This window comes from Dendrobium catenatum, unplaced genomic scaffold (genome assembly GCF_001605985.2).
Source record: "Dendrobium catenatum unplaced genomic scaffold, ASM160598v2 fragScaff_scaffold_506, whole genome shotgun sequence".
Lineage (NCBI taxonomy): Eukaryota > Viridiplantae > Streptophyta > Magnoliopsida > Asparagales > Orchidaceae > Dendrobium > Dendrobium catenatum.
The window spans coordinates 1091438-1112579 of NW_021318968.1; the positions used below are offsets into that span (position 1 = coordinate 1091438).

Here is a 21142-nt window from a genome sequence, read left to right on the forward strand (position 1 = left end):
AAAAATAAGGTAAGGGATAACTTGAGGACTAGAGATATCCTCCATGATATTAGCAGACCCAAGAAGGGTTTGAAAGTGAGAGACAAATGTGTTGCAAATGATTAGAAATTGGTCATCAGTCCACTCACCAGAATCTAATTTAAGTTTTTATATAAGATTTAGCTTGCTTTTTTTTTCACTAAATTGTGAAAGTATTTGATATTTCTATCTCCTTAAAAAATGTGCTTTGAATTAGCCTTTTGACGCAAATACTCATATTCTCTATATATGCATGTTTGTATGTAATTAGACACATAAGTACAAACATCTAAATCAATTACATGAAAATATCCAAATAAATATAAATTACAACTTTCATACAATTATTTAATAATTTAGTATAAACTTTAGAATATTTTTAATTGAAAGTCCTCAAAGAATTAATTAAGTAGATTAAATATAAATATAATTTTATTATCATAGATCTAACGAGATTCTAAGAATAAAAAAAATAAATCTATAAAAAAATAGATCTGAAAAGACAACATAGATCTATTAAAAAAATAATATTATAGTTCTAAAGAAAAAATAAATAAATCTAATGTTACATTAACCATATATCTAATAAACTAATAAAAAATAATCTAAAACAAAACTTACATCACAAAATAAAAAATCTCTACAGATCAAACTTAACATCGTGGCTTTTGAGAGCTCAAGGATGTGCTCTACCTGCAGATATACAAAGAAATCGAGAATATTAAGCCTATATGAAGCGATCAATGTGGGAGAGAGGGGGAATAAATGAGGGAAGAAGGGGCTCACGGTTTATAAAATATCTTTAATGGAGGATCCAACATGCATGGCTTTCACTGTTTCACACGTGTGATATATCGCCCACTACTTTTCAGTCATAATTGTTTCTACCTTCATGAGGACAATCTTAATTTTCCTTAACCATCTACATGACTTTCATGTTTCGCCTCTCTTATAGCCTTCAAATCATGTTATCTTCACTTCTAAAAGGAAAACCACCATGACAATCCTTAGTCACACAAATGGCCTTCATATGTTGTTTAGTTTTTTATCTTTCAGTTGTGCTTCATTCAATGCTAAAAGGAGGACCATCCATAGTAACCTCAATGGCCTTCCCAATTCCAGTGCTACCTCATTCATAGCTCCAAGGTCTCATCTTTTGACTTACAAAGAGTATTATCCCAATACTCAGGCGTAGGGGCAAATGCAGTATGGGGGCCCTGAGGACACTGACCCCCACAGACTATGTTATTAATATCTAATTAAGTGTCTTTATGTCTCATTAATTATAGGTTAAATCAAATTATTATTATAAGTTTTTTTTGTCATCCCCAATCCCGTCGCTTTACATTTCATGCATGCATGAACTGAACTTTATCATCTTCGCAGAAGGACTCTTACGTGTGTGCACGAACTGAAGCCTTAGGCTAGAAGATCAAAACACCCTTCTTTCTTCTTCTAATCTCATTCAAACTCCCAATCATATCACCCACCCTTCAGCAGTTCACTCATGAGTCATGTCGGCTTGCAAGTTGCGATGGGTCGACAATCGGCCCTCAACAGGTATTTGAAAGTTAAATAAATCAATTGCTTTGATTTTGAAATGCAAAGTTTTTCTTATTTTCCTAATACTTGAACCCAGAGTGAAGCTTTTATGCTTTCAGATCCTTCATTGAAATAAGTAATATTATAAATTTGTCTTCATATAACTTTCATGGACTTTTTTTTTATCCATGAAAACCTAAGCTTGATTTTCTACTAATTTTGTAGATTTTTTATTCAACTTCTATACAAGTGTTATATGATCTATAGATGTTTTAGTTTGCTCATTTACTTAAAATTTATGTTCAATACGCAGTAGCCACCATTAGAGATTTAGTGGTCTCCTTTAGCTCTTTTTTTTACATGCTGAAACACTAGTTTCTATGAGCATATTCTAAACAAATGTAATATGTTTCATACATGTTTTATATCTTATGATCAATTTGTTTACCTTGTTTTTATTCAAATTAGATATGAAAAGATATTTCAGAAGAAAGTAAAAGGAGATGATCAAAAAATTTTATGTGGGAAAAACAAAACACAAATCAAGCGAAACCATGTAGAAATAAATTTTATGAATATCCTTGTATATCCCTGATTGAGAAAAAAAAATGGATTATCATCGTATTCAGAGGGATAGTATGTGTATATACTACTTGCTAAAAGCACCGCATCAACCGCATGATCAAGAATTCATGCGCACACAAATTAGAGATAAATTTGATAGATTTCATCCTGCATGGTTTGATGTTCATAAAGTTGGTTATAATATAATATAACCAAGAGTCAGCTTAATGTTTATTTTATTATTTGTATCGACCACAAATTCTATAGCAGACTAGCGGTGACATCTTTGATATAAAGGGTTTTAAAAATTGGAAAAAAAGGATAGATTTCATATTGATGTTGGTAATATTAATAATGTTAGGCAAAAATATGAAGATTTAATGATGATCTTGAAAGAGATATCAAATTTACTTTTGAAAATCCTTCTAATCAAAATCCTAAATATTATCATATATGTTTAAGTGCAAGTTTTAATTATGTATATTTTCTTTTGCAATAGAGATTAGTATTTTGTGGGCATGATGAATCAAATGATTCTAAAAATCAAGAGGGTTTACTTAAACTTTTACGCTTTCTTGCTTGTCACAATGAAGACATAAATAAAGTTATTTTACATAATGCTCCTCAAAATAATAAACTAATTGCTCCAAAATCCAAAAAGAAATCACACAATCTATTGTAATTGAGGTTTCAAATGTCATAATTGATGAATTAAAATATGATGTATTCACAATTTTATTGGATGAATCCCATAATGTATCAATTAAAGAATAAGTTGTTATTGTTTTATGTTATGTTGATAGATGAGATTGTGTTATTGTGCATCTTATTAGAATTGTTCATGTAGAAGAGACATAAGCTACAACCTTAAGGAAGACTGTTGAAGTACTTTTTGCAAAATATGGGTTGAGTTTGACACAATTGCGTGCACAAGTTTACGACGGAGCTAGCAATATGTGTGGTGAATTTAATAGACTAAAAATATTAATCATGAAAGAAAGTTATTTAGCTTAGTATATATTATTTTGCATACCAACTCCAACTAGTATTAGTTGAGGTCGCACAAAATCATGTTTAAGTTACTTTCTTTTTTTAATACTGTAACTAGTTTGATATCGATAGTTCATACAAAAAAAAAAAAAAGATATCATGAGAGGAAAATATTATCCAAACATGACTAAATTTGTGATGCGAGAAAGATCAAGGCGTTGTATTGAAACTATCACACATAGACATCATTATCAAATCAAATTGTTTTATACTATGATAGATATGCAACTTCAAGAGTTCAATAACAGATCTGATGAAATTAATATAGAATTTCTTATGTATGTGCATGTCATTCATTTTCAGCTTTTGATAAAGAACCATTGTTACACCTAGCAAGATTTTATCCACAAATTTTTCAGAAATGGATCTTATCATACTAAACAATCACATTAAAAATTTTATTGTTGATGTGAGATTGATTGATGCATTTATAAATAAAAAAATTTAGAGAACTTGCTCAAAAAATAGTGGAGACTAAGAAGAATGATATTTATCCTTTGACATTTCTACTTATAAAGCTTACTATGATATTGACAATTGCTACATCAACAGTCGAACAAGTATTCTCAACAATGAACATCATAAAGAATTGTTTACGTAATCGTATGGGAGACTCCTTAATGAATGACTATTTACATAGTTGTATTGAAAAATATATATTTAATAGTTTTGATAATGAAATTTCAAAAAATAAAAATTCAGAGAAAAAATCATTGATAATATGTAAGAAAGAATATCGAGATTTAATGTTCTCAATTGTAAGTTTTTGTTTTTATTATATATTCTATCTTTTTTATAACGAGTCTAACGATTTAAGAAAATAAAATAAAACCATCAAAGCTAGTCCTAAGCCTGGATGAATAAGGTTTAGGATTTTTTTAGTTCAATAATTTAAGCCACACATGAAAAAATCCTGACTTTGCTCTTGCTTGGGCGCACAATGTTGCCAACACTAAGAATACTTGCAAAGATTTATTATTTCTATTTTGTACTGATATATTTTGCAAGTTTGAGAAATGCTATTGCCTTTTTTTTTTAATTTTTAAAGGGTTTTGTTAATTCTAACAACTAATAAATGGAGACGTTTATATACTAGATCATCTCCAATCGAACTGCAAAAAGAGATTTGCCATCCACGAGCTTCTCCACCCGAATGCTAAAATGCTTGGCATTCACGTCATCATGAACAGTGCGACGCCAATATTGACGTCTCACTATTCACAAAAGCAAATTTTATTTTTATTTAAATTAAAAAAGAATTTTAAAATGATTAAATTTAAGATATTATTTATGTAATTATTATTTTTTGTATATATATATATATATTATAATCCCACTTTTGGTTGCCAAAGAGTACGTACTGTAGCTTTGGAAAATGACAGCAGCATTAGTTTTCTTCGAAGCCCTACAAGGAGTCATGGATGGATACTCATTGGGTACCCATGCTTTACTCGGACGGGTTTCGCCCACCCACACCCACCCCCACCCATGATAACTTTCGGGATGCCGTACCCACCTCTATCCACCTACTTTTCATATTTTTTGAACGCAATCTGCCACATACTGATGGCCTAGGGGCTTGTTGTCATTTTGCTATGATTACAAACTTTCAAGCCACATATTAGAATTTACCGTAGTCACAATGTGATTAAGTGATGTACACTACGTTGTGGGGATTGCAGTAATATAACATATAAGGTGATTAGCAATGTAAATCGATTTATCTTTTGATGTTGAGTACTCATTCATACTCATCCACAAGATCATGGGCGTACCCATATCCACCCATATATATTCATTATAGGTGGGTGTGAGTATGAATAACCAATGCAGGGCTTTACTTCTCTCTTCCCCTGAAGAGAAAAGATCTCTCTTTTCTTGATGCAGGAGACCATGCAATCTAATCGTTCATCAACTCATCTATGTGAATCTCGATGTATAAATAAAGTATGCTCGGAATCATCCCTCTTGTTGACATGAACAAGTTCAACAAAGAAAAGAAAGATTAAAAAAGATCATTAAAATAAAAAAATTCTTTCCTAGAATTATGGCATCTGGTAGTACTCAATCAAATAGCTAGCTTTCATAGGCTTCAGTTTAGACTGAATGTTGGGCCAGTATTTCTGCATGGTTCCTCACTTATGGGTTCATTGATTGCTTTATTTTGTTTTACTTCTTGTCCACCCAATAATATGAAGCACGTGAGAAAAGTTCTGCCAGCACAGTAGCCTAATCTAGTTATCCAAGATTTACTGGTGGTTGATCTCCTGCTCTTTACCTGCTGTAAATTCCATAACCTTTTATGAGAAGAAAGCTTCATGTTTGTATTTTTTAGAATTTTTAGGCATTGGAGTAGTTGTGTTATATATATATATATATATAAAGAGAGAGAGAGAGAGAGAAAGAGAGAGAGAGGGAGCACCAGTTGGATTTCTCAAGGAATTCCCTTTCACCAGTCGGAAGCAAGTTAAAGGCAAAGCCAGTGGAACAAGATTTGTTTGGTCACTAAGTGTTGGAGGAGTTTGGAAGGAAAGGGCAGGCGGTGAAGGGGACTATCACTCCTCGGAATTTAATTTGAAAAGAATTGTATCTTTAATATTTATTGTAATTATAATTAGAGCTATATAATTTCTTTTTATAATAAAATACTAATAAAAATAAGTTTATTGTTAAAAAATAAAAGGCTTTCGCATCACTTTTGAATGACTTTCCTAACTGTTTTAACCGCCACTAAAAATCTTGCAGCGGTTCCAAAATCGTTACAGAACCGCTGTAATTGGTGTGTGCTCCAAAGATTTTGCAGCGGTTGTGCAATTGAACCTTGCAGGGAAGGCTTGTAATGTAGCAATTTTTGTTGTGGTTTTAAGTACTGCTACTCATAGCATGGGATAAAACCACTGTTAATTTGTAGTATATATTGTTTGATGGAACCATACTATTGATATTGTTTTAATTAATTAAATAAAATAAGTCCTATAAAATTAGCACTTGTAAACCTTTAAGTCAAGGCATTAATTTTTGTTTTTAAAAAAAAAAAAAATACAAATTTATTTTCCTTAAATATCTGCATCAAAATTTGTGCTTGATCAAGTAGATTTGTACTTAAATATTAATTTTATCTTGTTCTAATTCTTTGTGTTTTATAGTTTTTAAATGATATTGTAGCAATAATTGAGTGGAAGATTAATGTGGGGCTGAGAAGCACTATAAGCTTGATATAAATACCAACTATCTGCAGCTTTTAGTTGGGTGATTGCTAAATTCCAAATGCAATAATGTTATAAGCAATTTTCTCTCCAAATGCATGGCATGTATGCAATTAATCATGATAAGATGCCAAATTTGAATAGGCAAAAATCCTATTTCCTTATTATAATAAGGATTATTAGAATTATTCTATAGTCATATGAGGACCAAATATTTTAATTTTGTAAGGCCTGGCTAGCTAGCTAGCTTGACCTAAAATATTTCCATTCAAATGAACTGCACTTATTACTTCAATCATTGCACTAGAAATTGAATTAAATCGGGTAGTTGAATAAGTCAGGTTATACGTCAACTTGCCTTGAAACAGATTCGATATAGTTAAAAAATGGGATTTGTGAAGCTCCGACATCAACATGTAAAAATTAGCAGTGGGAGATAATGAATAGGTTTGATTAAATATTATAATAGAGAGATTATGTTTGTAAGTAATATTTGTTGTGTTTATTTCATATTTATGCCTTATAATTAATTAATTAATCAATCAATTAATTATATATCATTAGAAACTTCATTTGATCAAGCACAAATCTCAATGCATTTGGGATTGAAATCTTTCAAAATTAAATTCAAGGCCATCCAAACACTGATTTTAGCAAGCATATAGCTGAAATGAACATCTAAATGAGAAACTCAATAACACCGTAAGTGATTTGATCGATCGGATTCAAAATAAGTCTAAATCAATCATCAGAAACATTGTTAAAAAATTTACGATTTTAATTAGACAACCAGTTATGGTCTCTAAATCTTGAATGTTTATATTCAAATCAAGAGTCGACAAGAGGAATCTAACAATTCGAATATCTCTTAGCTTTAGCACCATTAATGTACTCAAACATTTAAAAAACATCTTATGATTGAAGGGATCACTGCGAGCCATTTGATTGAATGTTTTAAATTTTGGTTATATTTAAAGAGAATGTCACTCTACAGAAATATAAATGTATCATCTTTTGTTTGTATGAAGGAGACCTTGGTTGGATATTCCAAAGAGAATAGATAGTTGAAGAATATCAAAGCTCCACCTTATTAGAATCATCACATGATCACTATCAAATTGGCACTGTTTGACCATTATCCTCATATTGTTCTTATCCGAAAATAGGGGTGTGAATATTTGACCTGACATGAAACCCGACACGGACATGACCAGGAAAATTCTAGGTTTGAGTCAACCCATTTTTCATACGGATCGGGTTCAAGTTTGAGGTTTTGACCCATTTGGGTTGACCCGAAAACCCGAAGTTGACCCAGTTGACCCAGATCCCACACTCAAACAGCTCGTTCCGTGCTTTGTACTCATATCACCTGCAGTGATCCGTGCTCATACATGCTGGTAGCACTCCTGCACAGGCCGCACTTGCCCTCCCATGCTCGATCGCATCCGCACCAAGCATGCCACACTCACCTCCTGCACCACACCCGTCCTAGTGATCATGTCGGCAATCTGACCCGCACTCGCATTGCACCCGCTCGCTCTATTATATATATATTGATGTCATGACACCCAAAATCCAACGTTGTTGTGTTACATACTGCTCTCAAAGTTATTGTACAATATATAGAGAGCTCAGCACTGCAGTGAAGCTTTCCCTGAGCCACTACGCCCTCAGCGGTGTTGCGTCCTTAGCGCTGCTGCGCTCTCAAGCACAATGCTGTCACACTCTAGCCTATTTTTTATATTTTTATTTTAAATTATTTTCACAATCTTAGGTTATTACACCCTCTCACATCCACTTTCAACAAGCGGGGTCATAATCACTCCCACATTCACACAAGATAAATAGAGCAAGAAAAGAACATATATAAAGCCCTTGTATCATTTTAGAGTGAGCACTTTTTATATTTCAAAACTCATAACTTCTCCAATATCACACTATGAATTATGCACATTTAAATGCAATAATAAGTAATTATAATTTTTTCTATTCTAATTACATATATAAAAATATACTCACTGAACTTTTTCTATTCTAATTATAACTTTAGAAGGATATTCAAATAAATATTTAAAGACTTTTATATAACTATCACAAATGATGTAAAACCCTTATTTATTGCATATGCCTAGAAATTTATGTATGGAAAACCAATCGGTAAAAATCTGATTTTTTATAGTCAAAATATTCAAAATGGAGCATATAACAATATAATAAAAGTTACACGGTAAAAATGTTGTAAAATCATGAGCAAAACACTTTTAAAAAATATCTTTTTATAAAACCATTGAAATTAAGATCAGGTATAAGAGTTAAAAAGTCTACCTCGTGCTCTACGAAATTCCTAATTGGCCCAACAGACGAATCACAAGCTATGGCCTACAAATTTTGCATCTCAGCATCACTGCACTACAAAAGAATTTTTCAGATCCTCCCCACAGCTTCCCAAATGAAAGCTTGGCAATACGGTGGCACCATTCCTAGCGACGCGACGTCCTCCCTCTACACTTGGTGACCTGCACTTTCTCAATTCAAATTCATAGCTTATTTAGGATTAATCAACCATAATAAAGCTCACAATCACCAACTAATCAAGATTAGGCAACATTCATTTTAATTTACATAAATTACCTAAAATTTTGAGATAATGGGTGTTACATGCTTGACATTCATTAATGAATTATGGTCGCCCAACCACCATCTTTGAATTGCTACTACATGACCACCATCACTTGACACCGCTCAATCTTCATTATTGAATTATTATCACCGGCCTCCTCCATCAGACCACTACCACTCAACCTTTGTCATCAAACCACTATTGTCTAAACTTTGGCATTGGAGTCTCACCACTTGAATATCATCTTCGGATTGTTACAACTCGATCACTATCGTTAGAATGCAACCACTCAATCATCATGGTTAGTTCACCGCCGCCCAAACATTCTATTCAATTTACTGCAGCTTGACTGCCAACATTGAATCACTATTATCCCGAGCCACCTTTTGATCATCATCTGACCACAACCGTTTTAATGTGTCTAATCTCTTGCAGTTCAACTGTATTTTCCACCTCACTCAGACAAGGCCAAACCATAACGAACCCATACTCTTGTAATCCCATCTTCTAAAATTTGTTTTATAGATAAAGTTTATATGTATATATATGTTGTGTGCTAGAAAAATCGCATTGATAAAGATAGATTTTAACATCCTAATTTTGCTTAAAATCTAGCATACTCACAAATAAATCTCAAAAATATATAAGACAATAGTATTTTTATATAAAAAGTTTAAAAAGTGAAAATTATAGGGTCCGACCCAATCAAAATAATCTATTGTATTTTTAAAGTTATTGAAGTTTGCTTTTCCCTATACTTGGAGAAGATAATATTACAAAGTTGGAATCAGTGGCTTGATTTATTACATTTATAGTAGAGATTATTGAGATGTAGTGGAGGGATGATGATGATGGATGGATGGACGACGTTAGTTAAATAACGATGATCGAATGACAGCAGTTAGATAGAGGGTGGTTGAATGATGGTGACTAGGCTATGACACCCGGACAGTGACAATCAAACAACGAGAACAACGATTGGGCAGATAATAATGGTGGATGGTGTTTAATAATGGAGCCATGATTTTTTTCTAATAGAGGCACAAATTAGTTTTTTTTTTTAATATTACCTCAACTTTTTTCATTCGAACTTGAGACTGACATTAGTAATTTAAAAAAAAAAAAAAAGTTTGAATTTATTCTTTTAAAAAGATAAAATGTAAGACATTAAAAGCCTACAAATTATTATGAATACTTCTCATATTTTAAAAAAGTTCAATGATTTTATAATCAATAAATCAAATATTTCTTTCTTATTATAGATAACTAAAGTAAATTCATCTATGGATCTCCAATTCTATTTTATAGTCAATTTTTTATAATAGTCATAGTAGAAATAAATCTTTGAACTTATATTGCAATTATCTTAAAATAAATTTTAAAAATTTTAATTTATGAAGATAAAATTTTGATTATAATATCCAAATAATATTCATTTAATATTTATTTCTATGTAACAATTAGAGCTACAACGAATGAAAGGATAAAGATTATAAATATGCTTCCAGTTTAATAATAATAATATAAAAATAAAAAATAAAAAGAATTATAAATTTTAATAGCGCTATCATTATTAAAATTTTAATTAGTTTTAACAATATCTATATCCTTAATTGAATCCCAAATCAACCTTTGAATCTCACCATTCAAAACGTTTGATCAGCCTTTTGTTTTTACTGGGCTTGGCCCAATATTGTTATATGATCAGCACGCATAGATCCTCGTTTACACTCAAATTTGGATTGTAAGCTCATGATCTTGGGCTTTAAGCCCATTCATATCTCGCCTGAGAAGAATATATATGTGTATGATGTCATGCCTTTAATTGATTTTTTAATATGAAAAAAATTAAACAAATTTTAATGGGGCTTCATTTTAAATCACAATGAGAAAGAAAATTCATATTTAAACTTTTTTTTTTATTTTCAAAATTGATGGGGCTTCATTTTAAAATATTTTTTTTATTTAAAAAAAATATTCATATTTATCTGCTTGTTTTCACTAAATATTATGAGGTGTGAGATAATTACCTTATGATACATAGGATCTTAGCAACAATATCCCTTTTGCGATGATAAATAATTGATGAAAGACCGAGGAAGGTCTCCATCTCCATCCAATGAAGAAAGTTCAACAAGGCAAGTTGGGCTGATCTTACAAAAGAGGGAGTCAGCACAGTCAAGGAAGCAATAGCTCACTCATCCCAATAGGGATAATCAACCTCGCAAACGATGCAATAGCTTCGGTGAGAGCAAAGCCCAAAATTGCATAACCAAATGATTGTTTAGCCAATGATGGATTTCGCGCCACTGAATGAATCAAAGAACTGAAAACGTTTCCAATACCGACAGCAGCTCCCGCTGAAGCAATTGTAAGCCAACTCTCATACGAGCTCCTGGCGGTTCATTCATTTGACCATAGACTAGAGCCACTTTGGATTCTGCAATATTTTTTTCATTAATCACCCCGGATTCTTTCATTTCCATGTAGAGATCATTTCCTTCACGAGTACGTTCACCTACTCCGCCAAATACGGATACGCCTCCGTGAGCTTTGGCAATGTTGTTGATCAATTCCATGAATGCTTAGGTAGTGGAGCAAATGTTGAGTTATATTGAGCTTATAGTTATAACAAGGGAAGGCATGCACAACCAAACACCCTTAGATGGCGTAGATTATCAATTCAATGTAAAGAAGCTGAAATGAGAATTCATGTTGATGGCCTTTGATGGTTCATATTGATTAGTTAGGCTACAATTAGTAAGACATCAAACCAGAATTGATGAGGCTAGTTAACTTCAAGAAGAAGTTTATTTCAATTTAATCTTGGTATTCACATTTGAAGACAATATTTTGCTTGAGCCCCAACCCCTGCCCCCCGACGTCAGAGTTGAGCCGTTGATCATGTTAAAGTTCAGAGCCATTTAATTTCATATGACATTTTGTATGGCTATATAGGTGTAATGCTTTCTTTTGTTTATGTAGTCTAGTATGTTGCTTTTTTTGACTATAAATACATAGCCAACACTTGTAATAGAAAGATGGTTGAGATGAATAATATTTAAGTTGGTTGAGATGAATGATATTTGAGTTGTTTTACTCTTATTTTGGATTTATGTATCCTGAAGGATTTCAGGTGGTGATCCCACTTCCAAGAAGGAGTTATTGGGTCTTGTGTGAGTTGCGAGTTCCTACAGCAAAGTGGAAAGGGAGGCTTCTTTATTAAGCAAATAAATAAATTTCAAGAATTTTCTTGTTACATACAGGTACTATCAGCATAAAACTGTGTAGATATATCACATTCTATATGTTTATTTACATATATTTTAAAGTGTGCTATCCTCTCCAATTAATGCATTTCTTTTTTTTTTCTATATTTTTATTAAAATCTTGTTTAAAAATATATAAAACTTTTAATTGAAATCTTTGAATTTTATTTGAAATTTTATTTTAAAAAATCTTGAGTAAACTTAGCTGAAATTGTACTAAAATGATTGAATTTGAAACTCACTTAAATTAGTCGAAATTAAAATATTTTAAAAATTTAGTGTAAATTTTAGCCCTCGATCTAAACGGTATGCTTCGTTTTCCCCTTTTTGCTACTCTCACAAGACTTGCGACTCACGACATCGAGCACGGCTTTCATTTTCCCTCACACATCTCTCGCCTCCAAACGAAGACCACTCGTGGCAGATATTTATGTCTACAAAGCTCTAAAAGCTATGTTATTTGCATTATTAATTTTGATCTTACAACTCTTCTGAGCTCCAGTAATGAGACGGCCTTTGGGTAAATTGCAATGTGATGAAATAGGAGTATATGTCATTATGGTCACTATCAGTGAGAATGATTTGGTTTATAATCTTATCCTTGATGCAAAAACCAATGGAATCAATGGAGATATAATAGTTATTATTAGCAAAAATTTTGTGAGAGTTATAGAGCATGTAGAAGTGTAAGGAGGAGCTTATGATGAAGGGTGAATAAAATTCCTTGTCTAGTCTTAAATATCATGATGGAGGCACCATTAGTGACAATAAATTGCTCATTCCCTTGATAAACGAATGACTGATAAAGTTTTGGAGTTAAGGTATAATGAGTATGAGGCCCTTGAATCTAGGTACTGGTTGAGAGAGGAGGGTTGTTAAGATATTAGTAGAACAATGGGTTGGACTATGTGGTCGGATAGCTATAATTAAGGTTTCAACGATGCCAATAGATAAAGGTAAAATGCTCTAATTTGTCATATATTTGGTAGATAATTGGAGTGGAGAATTGATCGTTGCTTAATTGAGTGAATTAGCGTCTACCACATTTTTGATAGGAAGTTGATTCACGATAATGTTCTCTAGAGTAAATGAATATGCACCTCAACCAAAGATGATTGATAGAGCATGATGATTGTTAATAATGAGGTGATCAATGTTGATATTAACCTTGTCCTTATAGAGAAGGGAGTAAAGATTATTAAGGAACAATAGAGTATGTATAGTGTGAATGACAGTCTTAAAAGCTTAATTTGTAGGCGGATGAGAGGCAATTGAGAATATAGAGGATGATTTTCTCCTTATCAATATAAGAACCAAATTAATGATGTAATGTTGTTGATCATAGCTATGACTTTGGATAGGTATTGAGTCATCATATGAGATTTTTCAAGGAGATATGATGGAACTCGTTTATTTATTTGAACGGTGCAAAAGATTTGTGGATTATGATCACCTAATTTAGGTGCTTCTAAGCTAATTCTCTAACAGAATGATAAAATTAAAGCTGTAGGTATATGGGGAAATAAAGAGAAATTTTTATGTATAAGAAGAGTATTGCGATAGATGAGACAATGGCTAATTCCTTGTCATTATGTTATTATAAAGCGTAATGCAAATATGCAATCCAAAACTGATTGCGTGTACGTGAAGTAACCAACTCCCGGAAAGCCTTAAATTTAATTAGTCCCACACCGCGTAACGCGACATGGCCACGGTGCTAACTTCATACAAAAGCGCGCAAGTTCTGGTGTTTGAAGTATCTTTGCGCTTGGGGCAATGACGCAGGCAGTGAGGTTATAACCGAGTCGCGTCTATTGCTGGTTGAAAACTATTTCCAAACCCCCTCTCGGGCTTGGGCTTGTCCTGGGCCCCGGAGAATTTCTGGAAGGGATCCCGACAGGGATAATCCCTACAAATAAATTTAAATTTTAGGAAAAATATTTAGATAGTTCAAAATATATGGTACTTTAGGCAGGCTTTTTTTGATTGATAAATTGTTATGGGCTACTAAAAAATTAATTTATTATTTTTTTATTTTATTATATAATTTCTTGAATTATAAATAGTTTTCTTTTTATGATAAATGAGACATGGAGTATAAAGCTCAAGGTTGGTACTTTAATTGTCCTTAAAAATTATCATTATTTGAAACTTATCTTATCAAATACTTAAGCTACAATCACAGCTTTGAAAGTTGGATCAGACAACGAATCGGAAGAGGGAGAAATTCACGGTTCCATGGGGTCAAATTTGATGATGTAATAAATAATAATATTAATAAAAATTAATAAAATAAAATTCATATAATATAAGTATATGAGTATTTAATAATATTTATAAAATTTTAAAATATATAATAAAATTTTAGATATATAAATATCATTTAAGAATAATATATTTATAAGAATAATACTTAATATAATATATAAATTTATAATATAAAAAATTTATGATCATTAATATAATAGAAATAATTAAATATATGAATATTTAATAATATTTATAAATTTTTTAAAATATAATAAAATTTTATAAATATAAATAATATTTAAGAATAATATATTTATAAGGATATATTTATATTTATAAGAATAATATTTAATATAATAATTAAATTTATAATATTAAAAAATTATGGTCATTAATATAATATAAACAAAGGCGGATGAAGGTGGGCATGCCCCCCCACCCACCAAAAAAAAATTGGGTTTAGAAATTATAAATTGGATACTTATATCATAGATATACGATTTGATGATCAGCTCACCTCATTAAAAGATATTGGAAGTCTTGCTGAGAAAATGATCTAAAGTAGGAAGGATATAATATATCATGTTGTTTTTAAATTACTAGAATTCGCATTGGTATTACCCGTTGCTACAACAGGTATTGAAAGAGCATTTTTTATCACAAATATTATAAAAAATGAGTTGCAAAATAGGATTGGCGATCAATGAATGAATGATTTATTAATTGCTTATGTTAAAAAAGAAAATTAGTAATAATTTACATTAAACTATACACTTATATGTAAATTAAATTTATATTTTAAAAATATTATTTTAATAATATTATTATTATTACATCATCCGATTCGACCCAATTAAATCAGTCTAACTGATTGAACCGTGAACTTCTCCTTTTTTTTATGTTCATTATCCAATCAGATTTTTACAACCTTGCTACAAATCAAATAATCACTAAATAAGATAAAAATTTTGAGGAAAAATATTTTACAAATTTATATATAACACTTTTGCTTGGTATAATGACTTAGGCTTTATTTGAGATGGCTTTTTCATTATTTTTTAAAATATTTTAGAAAACTGATTTAAAATCATTAAAAAAAAAACCTATTCCAAATGAAACCTTAGCATTGTTTTAGGCCATTAAGTACTCTATAAATGAAAAAGAAAAAAAATCAGTTGTAGTTTTCATGCGATTAATTTATTACTAAAAAAGATCAGAAGAAAAACAAAGAATCCTATAGCCCTAATTTTGCATGCGATCGTGATCCAAAAAAGCCTCACCGTCGACCATATTAAAAGCATTGAAAGAACAAAATAGAAAGTTGACTAATAATAGAGATGAGTGACATGACCAAAGGTCCACGCATGAGGTGTAGAAACAAAGAGATTATTATGTGCAGCGTCTAAATCGTCCGCAGGCGAATCCGGACGCACCTCGTCACCCAGAAGCACCAGACCCCGGGTGACGCGGCACATCCAGATTCACCTCCGGACGGATCCGGACATCTGCACATAATAACTTTTCGTAGAAACAAGATTGTAGATGGCATTATAACTAACCATAATTGATGTATAGTATAGTAACAAGATTGTGGAGGGCATTATAAATAACCATAATGGCCCTCCCTTGAGGATGGGAAGGATGTCAAGGTGGGTTTGAGACACATGATGGTACACTATTCAGAAGAGGTAAAGAGAGAGAGAGATAATCATAACTTTAATTAACACCCACAAATAAATATAAGAAAGTGAATAAGTGACACATAATTTTGGCATTAAAAAAATATTAAAAAGCCTTGTCTACTTAAATGACCTTCCACTAATATTTCGTGTAAGTTACAAAAAGTTGCTATCCAAAATTCGGAGCAAATATTAATATTAAATAAGTGAAGCTAAAATTTCAGTGGAGTGAGCAACTATTATGACCCCACCGAGCTTAGCTGGATTGATGGGCTAGCGTTGTTAGAAATCCCACAACCCACGTTCGATTCCTCTCTTAAGCGGCACTCCTTAAGTAGAAAAAAAAAAAATGCGTGCGTGGTCCGACACCTATGGGGCTGGTTGCCGCTAGGCCTGCCAAGGGATTAGTTACTCCACCAAGCACATCCACTATGAAAGTGGTAGCGGATAGATACCTCCGTTCCAAAAAAAAACCCATTTAATGTATTATCTATTTCACTTCCACAGATAGTTAACAAACATAATCTTTTTATTATTTTTTTTAATAAAATAGTGAACTAATCAACTAGGTTGGATCCATAATTTTTTTTTCCTTTCAAATTTATCCATATAAAATCAATTCATTTTATCTTCAAAGTCTAGAATATTATTGAAATTTATCAGTTAATATAAGCCTGCTATATATAACACAACAATATAATAAAATAATAATAATTCTCAAATATAAAAGAGCCAAATAATTAATAAACAGCATATATCAAATATAATTACAAAAATAAAAAAAAACAATTAAAATTTAAGAAATTTTGAATCTCCCTTGAACAGAAAAGGGTCTGCTCTCTACTTTGGTTGGTCTGCCCTCAATCATATCCACAACCATCTCAGCGGTACCTAACGCCTAATTGCAAAGAACCATAAGATATTTCGTTCATTTAAAAAAAAAAAAAAAAAAACTTTTAAGTGATCATTAAGGCTCTGTTTGGCTCTATTTGATTTGATTTATGACGCCTTCAAATAATAATAAATTAGTTTATGTGATTACATTAAAATAATTTTTTTGCTTCGCCAATAAATAATAATTTGAGGTTTGAAGAGATGAAATGAAATAAACTAAAAGTAGTTGAGTGAAATAAAATTGGTTTGTTGAGGAACATTTTTGTGAATCTTGTGAGGAGAAAAAATGTCATAATGACAAATAGATAAAATTTTTCCCATTTTTTCATAAAATTTAGGTAGACAATTGTTAACAAAATATATATTTCTCACAATTGTTAAATAAATTTAATTGTCTAAATAATAATGGAACTGTAAAATTCATTTGCACTCCCTCCAATTTATTTCATATCAAGTGTTTTATTGTCCTTACATAGAACTTTTATTTTATCCAGTGAACGTACGCTCCTCTACGTTCGGATCTAGGCAAAAAAAGCGCAATACCGAGTACCGAATACCGAGTTGTACAGAGTTTTTTAAAAAAACTCGGTATTGCACTGTTTGGGTCTAAAACCGAACGTAGAGGAGCGTACGTTCACTGGATGTAATAAAAGTTCCCTTACCTATGGTCCACCTAGCTTAACTAAGTTGACCATAGTTTGAACTAAGCTAGCCTAATTAACCCTAGTTGTCCCCCTTTATGGAACTTTGATCATACTATAAGTCACTCTTTAACTGATCTAGGATGGACTAGCCTGGGAGCTCTAGGATCAAGATAGTAAGATTAGAGAATTGTTCTAGTCCTTCTGGGTATTTCTAGAGGTAAGCAAGCCTCCTGAATCAGCAAAAAAAACTTTTAGGGTACCCTAAATCCTTAAATCATAATAGGTCAAATATGTCCTTAGGCTAGTGAAAACCCCAGTCCACCTAGCATGCAACCCACACCAATTTATATGGGCCAACACTTAAGACTTCCAATGCTTGCCAAGGGATTCGAACCAAAGACCTAGACTTTGCCCAGCCGGCTCTTTACCACCCGGAAAAGTAGCGGTGGGTCAAATATGTCCAGTGAATAAGTTAATGTAAATAGCAATGGTACAAATGTTAAGCTGATTCTTTAGTTTAAAGAATAAAATAAAATCATTCTTTAGTTTGAGTAGAACATACCAGGCAAAGTCCATTTCCTTCATGTCCAGTGGCAAGTAAGACTTTTGGTAAACAAGGAAGACGCCCGATCACTGGCTTGTCATCAAGAACTGAAAAGATACATATAAAATGCCTCATATAGAAGTTAAGTTGCTTATATTTTCACCTTCTCTTTATTACATTCTTTTAAAACTAAAATGAAATAAAGTGAATTTCAAAGAAAATTATTTGATAGACTATCTAAGCAATATAAAATATAAGATGGTTTCATAAGGTAGAGAACATGTAAAATGACTTGATAATATTACCGTAAGGACGGTGTCCTACTCTTATTTCCTTGAATTGATTTAGCCCACAAGGAAGATTTCTCAGAGCTGGAAAGAACTCTCCTGCCCTTGCCATCATATCTTTAACAACATTTTCATCAACTTCTCTACTAAAACCAGAGAATTCACGACTACTTCCTGTGATTCAAAAGTTAGATCTGTCTAATTAACTTAGCAATAGAACAGTGAAACATTATAATTTCTGAGACAAGCTGTAAATTATAAGTCACTTAGGGTATCTCCAACCGAATTCCAAACGCTTGAATGACGTCGCTTGTGAGCTCCAACCGAACGGTAAAACTTCCGCTATTTGGATGCGGGTGAACAGTGCAACGCCAATATTGGCGTTGCACTATTCATATGCGCTATTTTTCTGTCTCTAACCAACTTGCCGAAGAAACGCGCGAAAGAAAGAAAGACCGTTATCATCGCAAAATGAGCCAAAATGGAGTTCGACTGGAGATGAATCACGGCATTTTTTAGTTTCACGGTATTTTGGAGTGGAAAATGAGATTTTCAATTGGAGATGGTCTTAATATGCTGACAATGTCATAGAGAATATGCACATGAGATTATAAGCACATTTCTCATATAAATCAAATATATATTATAAAAAATCAATTGGTTAAAGTGGAATCAAACGAAACCTAGCTTATTTGATAGAAGAACTTAAATAAATGGAAGTAATTATATTTATAAAAAAAATTGCAAATACATTAAACTAGGATTTGTATAGAAATCTTTTGTGTTACCAATAACAAGACTTCCATTGACATCTTTTGTAACAGCCATTGATATGGATGGCAAGTTCTCCATGTCTTCAGCTCCTACTTCTGGTGAATGAGAAGCTTCAGAATCAATGTAACCAACCTCCATGAGACCATGGTTTACTTGAATAATGTTGGTTTCTGGATTCTTCAAGATGAGAAGATGGCCCTGAGGATACGGAATACAAGAGAAGAAAATTAGTCATTTAATTACTAATGAATTTAATTGAGATTTAAGAGAATAAAAGAGATTTTTAATTTTTTTATTTGTTTCAGTTTGAGAAACTCAATAACAGCAAGAAGAAAAAGAAGAATTCAAAACCTTTCGAGGCATCACAGGTATTTCCGGCATCAAATCTGGCTCCTGCACTAGACCTTTCAGTAGAGAGCCACTCCATGCTCCAGCTGCAATAACCACAGCCTTTTTGTAGCACAAGAATCTCTGCGAAGTTTTGACTGCATCTTTATCTTCTTCACCTTTCTTGGAACTGCGAATTTATTTTTATATTATTAAAAATAGAAAGAAAAATAAACAATTTTAAATTTGTCAGAAATAGTTAATAAAGTGCAAGTATATATATTGGGTTTTTAAATACCCAATCCCAATTAAGAACAGATCAAAGCTTTCCATCGACCCATCTCAAGATTGAGGCAGGCCCCGTTATAAAATATAGCTCATTAAATTCAATTTGAGCAAAATCCGATTTAATTTTCAGAATTCTAGAACTTCTTTTAGTCTAATAAACATATGGGCATCAATATATATAAGTTGAATCGCCTGGGCCAAACTAGAGTCAACTTGGCCAACTAGGAGAGGAGAAGTCAACCTCACTGGTCGGTTATACAATACTAGCTTGACAATTAGGCATCATCAATCCTGAGTCACTACGATAATTCACACCCACAAGGGAGCAGATGCCTACAACAAGTTTAGCGGATATAAGAATGAAGCAGCGTGAAGTACTTAAAAAGCTCACCAATCTACTCAACTCTAGAAGCCAATAAGCACACTCTTTCATGTCCTCCAATAATCAATATAGTAACTTGCCAGAACTCGGCCAACCAATGAGAAGTGGACCAATGACTTTATATGAGTCGGCCCCCAATTTGGAAAGTATTAATGACTATCTAATGTAATTAAAGGATCTAATTAGCACATCTTCAATTTATGGTAATATATCATCAGGTTATATTTCATAATTTATGTATTTACCTCTAATGTAACATTCCTATAGAGCTTAGCGTATACTTCCACCTATAAATATGGAGTCAGCGGATAAGCCTAAGAACACAACACTCGATACATAAAATCATTGTCTTAAGGCCCTTACTCTATCAATAATGAATTATAGAATTTTTCTTCTGCTTCTTTCTATATACGTCCATGTTTCTCTATTTTTTGGTAGCCAGCATTGTGAGTAAGGTCCAGGTGTCACCCACAGAAAAGTTCAAATCAGATCAAATTTTAATGAGTCTCATTAGTTGAATTTTTCATTTATAAACCAAACTAAGATCCCGCATAATTTACGAGCAAACTTCACTCTTAAATTAAATTCACAATCCTATTCACAACTTAGATAGTTTTTAGAGGGCTACACTATTTATGTAAATAGTGAGACAATCATTTGTTAATTTTGTGTGGAATCTGATTGTGTCGATCAACTGAGTTGTACTGTTGCCTCAAACCTCAATTCAGTTTGTAAGACTGCTTGATGGGTTGTAGGGGGTTCTCCCCCTACTTGGTTCTGGTGCTTTATATATATATATATATA

The 21142-nt window shown here is 32.1% G+C and overlaps 2 protein-coding genes and 1 non-coding gene across 4 annotated transcripts in view; 1 reads left to right on the forward strand and 2 right to left on the reverse strand.

Annotated features, from left to right (window-relative positions):
• Positions 1-11178: 11178 nt before the first annotated feature.
• On the reverse strand, positions 11179-11579 carry LOC114579565 (ATP synthase subunit 9, mitochondrial-like). The gene is made up of 2 exons (XM_028694572.1): positions 11466-11579; positions 11179-11382 (listed from the first exon to the last, which is right to left on the reverse strand). Exons 1-2 carry the CDS (start codon positions 11577-11579, stop codon positions 11179-11181), a joined length of 318 nt encoding a protein of 105 aa, XP_028550405.1.
• A 2448-nt stretch (positions 11580-14027) lies between these two features.
• LOC114579569 lies at positions 14028-14178 on the forward strand. The gene has a single exon (XR_003700615.1). It is a non-coding gene; the product is annotated as a U4 spliceosomal RNA (small nuclear RNA).
• A 2755-nt stretch (positions 14179-16933) lies between these two features.
• LOC110107753 (glycine oxidase-like) overlaps positions 16934-21142 on the reverse strand; it is a 17743-nt gene continuing 13534 nt past the window's right edge. Inside the window, exons 5-9 of one of the 2 annotated variants that reach the window (XM_020838123.2) lie at positions 19693-19858; positions 19356-19539; positions 18586-18741; positions 18299-18387; positions 16934-17096 (exon numbers count right to left, since the gene is read on the reverse strand). In XM_020838123.2, coding sequence (XP_020693782.1) covers positions 16995-17096; positions 18299-18387; positions 18586-18741; positions 19356-19539; positions 19693-19858 — 697 coding nt within the window. In that variant the 3' untranslated portion in view covers positions 16934-16994. The remainder of the gene's footprint in view (positions 17097-18298; positions 18388-18585; positions 18742-19355; positions 19540-19692; positions 19859-21142) is intronic. The other variant, XM_020838121.2, reaches the window with a different exon arrangement.